This window comes from Rhagoletis pomonella, unplaced genomic scaffold (genome assembly GCF_013731165.1).
Source record: "Rhagoletis pomonella isolate Grant_MI unplaced genomic scaffold, Rhpom_1.0 Rhpom_scaffold_00007, whole genome shotgun sequence".
NCBI classification, from domain to species: Eukaryota; Metazoa; Arthropoda; class Insecta; order Diptera; family Tephritidae; genus Rhagoletis; species Rhagoletis pomonella.
Window position 1 is genome coordinate 33,284,477 of NW_023458561.1, and position 1,397 is coordinate 33,285,873.

General features: G+C 35.4%; 2 protein-coding genes across 2 annotated transcripts in view; one reads left to right on the top strand and one right to left on the bottom strand.

The window, feature by feature from the left end:
• The window catches only part of LOC118743788 (alpha-N-acetylgalactosaminidase), a gene marked incomplete in the record, with an annotated part of 15,261 nt that overhangs the window by 11,165 nt on the left and 2,699 nt on the right, over positions 1-1,397 (top strand). The window contains 4 exon segments of the mRNA XM_036476553.1: positions 1-14; positions 84-223; positions 294-404; positions 945-1,059. Of these exon segments, the coding sequence (XP_036332446.1) occupies positions 1-14; positions 84-223; positions 294-404; positions 945-1,059 (380 nt within the window).
• Positions 1-1,397, bottom strand: part of LOC118742653 (hydroxymethylglutaryl-CoA synthase 1) — a 54,464-nt gene that overhangs the window by 5,086 nt on the left and 47,981 nt on the right. The window lies entirely within an intron of this gene.

Genomic DNA, 1,397 nt, shown 5'->3' on the forward strand with positions numbered 1-1,397 from the left:
ATGATCCGGATATGGTGTGTAGTTAGTTTGTAGTTCGTTTTTTTTTTTTAACTGCTTCCTATGCCATTTTTTTAATCATGCAGCTGATTCTGGGAAATTATGGTCTCAGCTATGACCAAAGCAAACTACAAATGGCGGTTTGGGCCATATTAGCAGCACCGCTGATCATGTCCAACGATTTGGCCGCGGTACGTCCTGAAATCAAAGCGATTTTGCAAAATCGGTGAGTTTTGTGAATCAAAGCTTATCAATTTCATCTACTCTATATTAAAATATATTTTATCTCCATACAGTGAGATCATTGCGGTGAATCAGGATCCCTTAGGTATTCAGGGTCGTCGTGTGCTTATACAAAAGAATGTTGAAGTTTGGACACGTCCAATTACGCCAAGGAATGCAGCGGGGTAAGTTTGGGGGTACAAAAATAGATGGTATATGAATGGTATGTACGCACATTAGACCGTACCACCTTACAAGCAGACAAAAATAGGTCGCGTACACCGCTGAGTATAAAGTATTTTTGCAAGGCAATTTAGAAAAAAAATATATATATATGGTTTTTGGTAAAATATTCGGCAATAAAATCTCTTTTTTTAAATATGTAGTTCTACTGGAATATTCAAAAAACTTCCTTCGAAAAGTTTAATGATTTTAAGAGAGCTTTAGTTTGTTGACATAAGGGTGTTATGTTAGGGTGGTAGGAGCTGAGATCTGGTGGGTAAGTCTTGAACGAGGTGCTTGAAGTCAATGAAACAAAAAAAAAATCTCCTCGAGACCAGAACATCCATTTATCGTACTTTCAGATCCGGTGGTAAATGCCAATGTAAAAATCGAAATTGTATTGCAAAAATTCTTTAGAACCTGGTTTGTACGTCGAAATTTTTTTTCGGGTACGGTCTAATATACATTCATACAGATTTATGTATTTCTGCTTTTTTCTTAAGGGATTATTCATATGCTGTGGCATTTGTCAACCGCCGCGCAGATGGCGCTCCCTATCCGATCGGTTTTAACCTAAAAGATATGGGATTACGCAGCCAACGAGGCTATGATGTGGTGGTAAGTGAAATATTGTCGTAAATGAACTTTTTAAAATTAATTACTCAAATTATGAATTTTGAATAAGAAAAGTTGAGTTTCGACGAAACCGCTTCAAAAAATAAACACCCTTGAATATTTAATGATTACACTGTACGGCAAAATCAAATTTTTTTTTGGGAATTGAACCAAACCAATTTTTTTAAGAGAAAACCTAAAAATATAGACGTAGTCCTCCTTTTGCTCTTATTTAAATGGTATATAACTTTTTTGTGCATATTGCAGGTGCTATAAGGGGTCAAAGTTCAGGTCTTCGGAAAAATTAAATTCCTTATATTGCAAACAATTTTGAACTGATT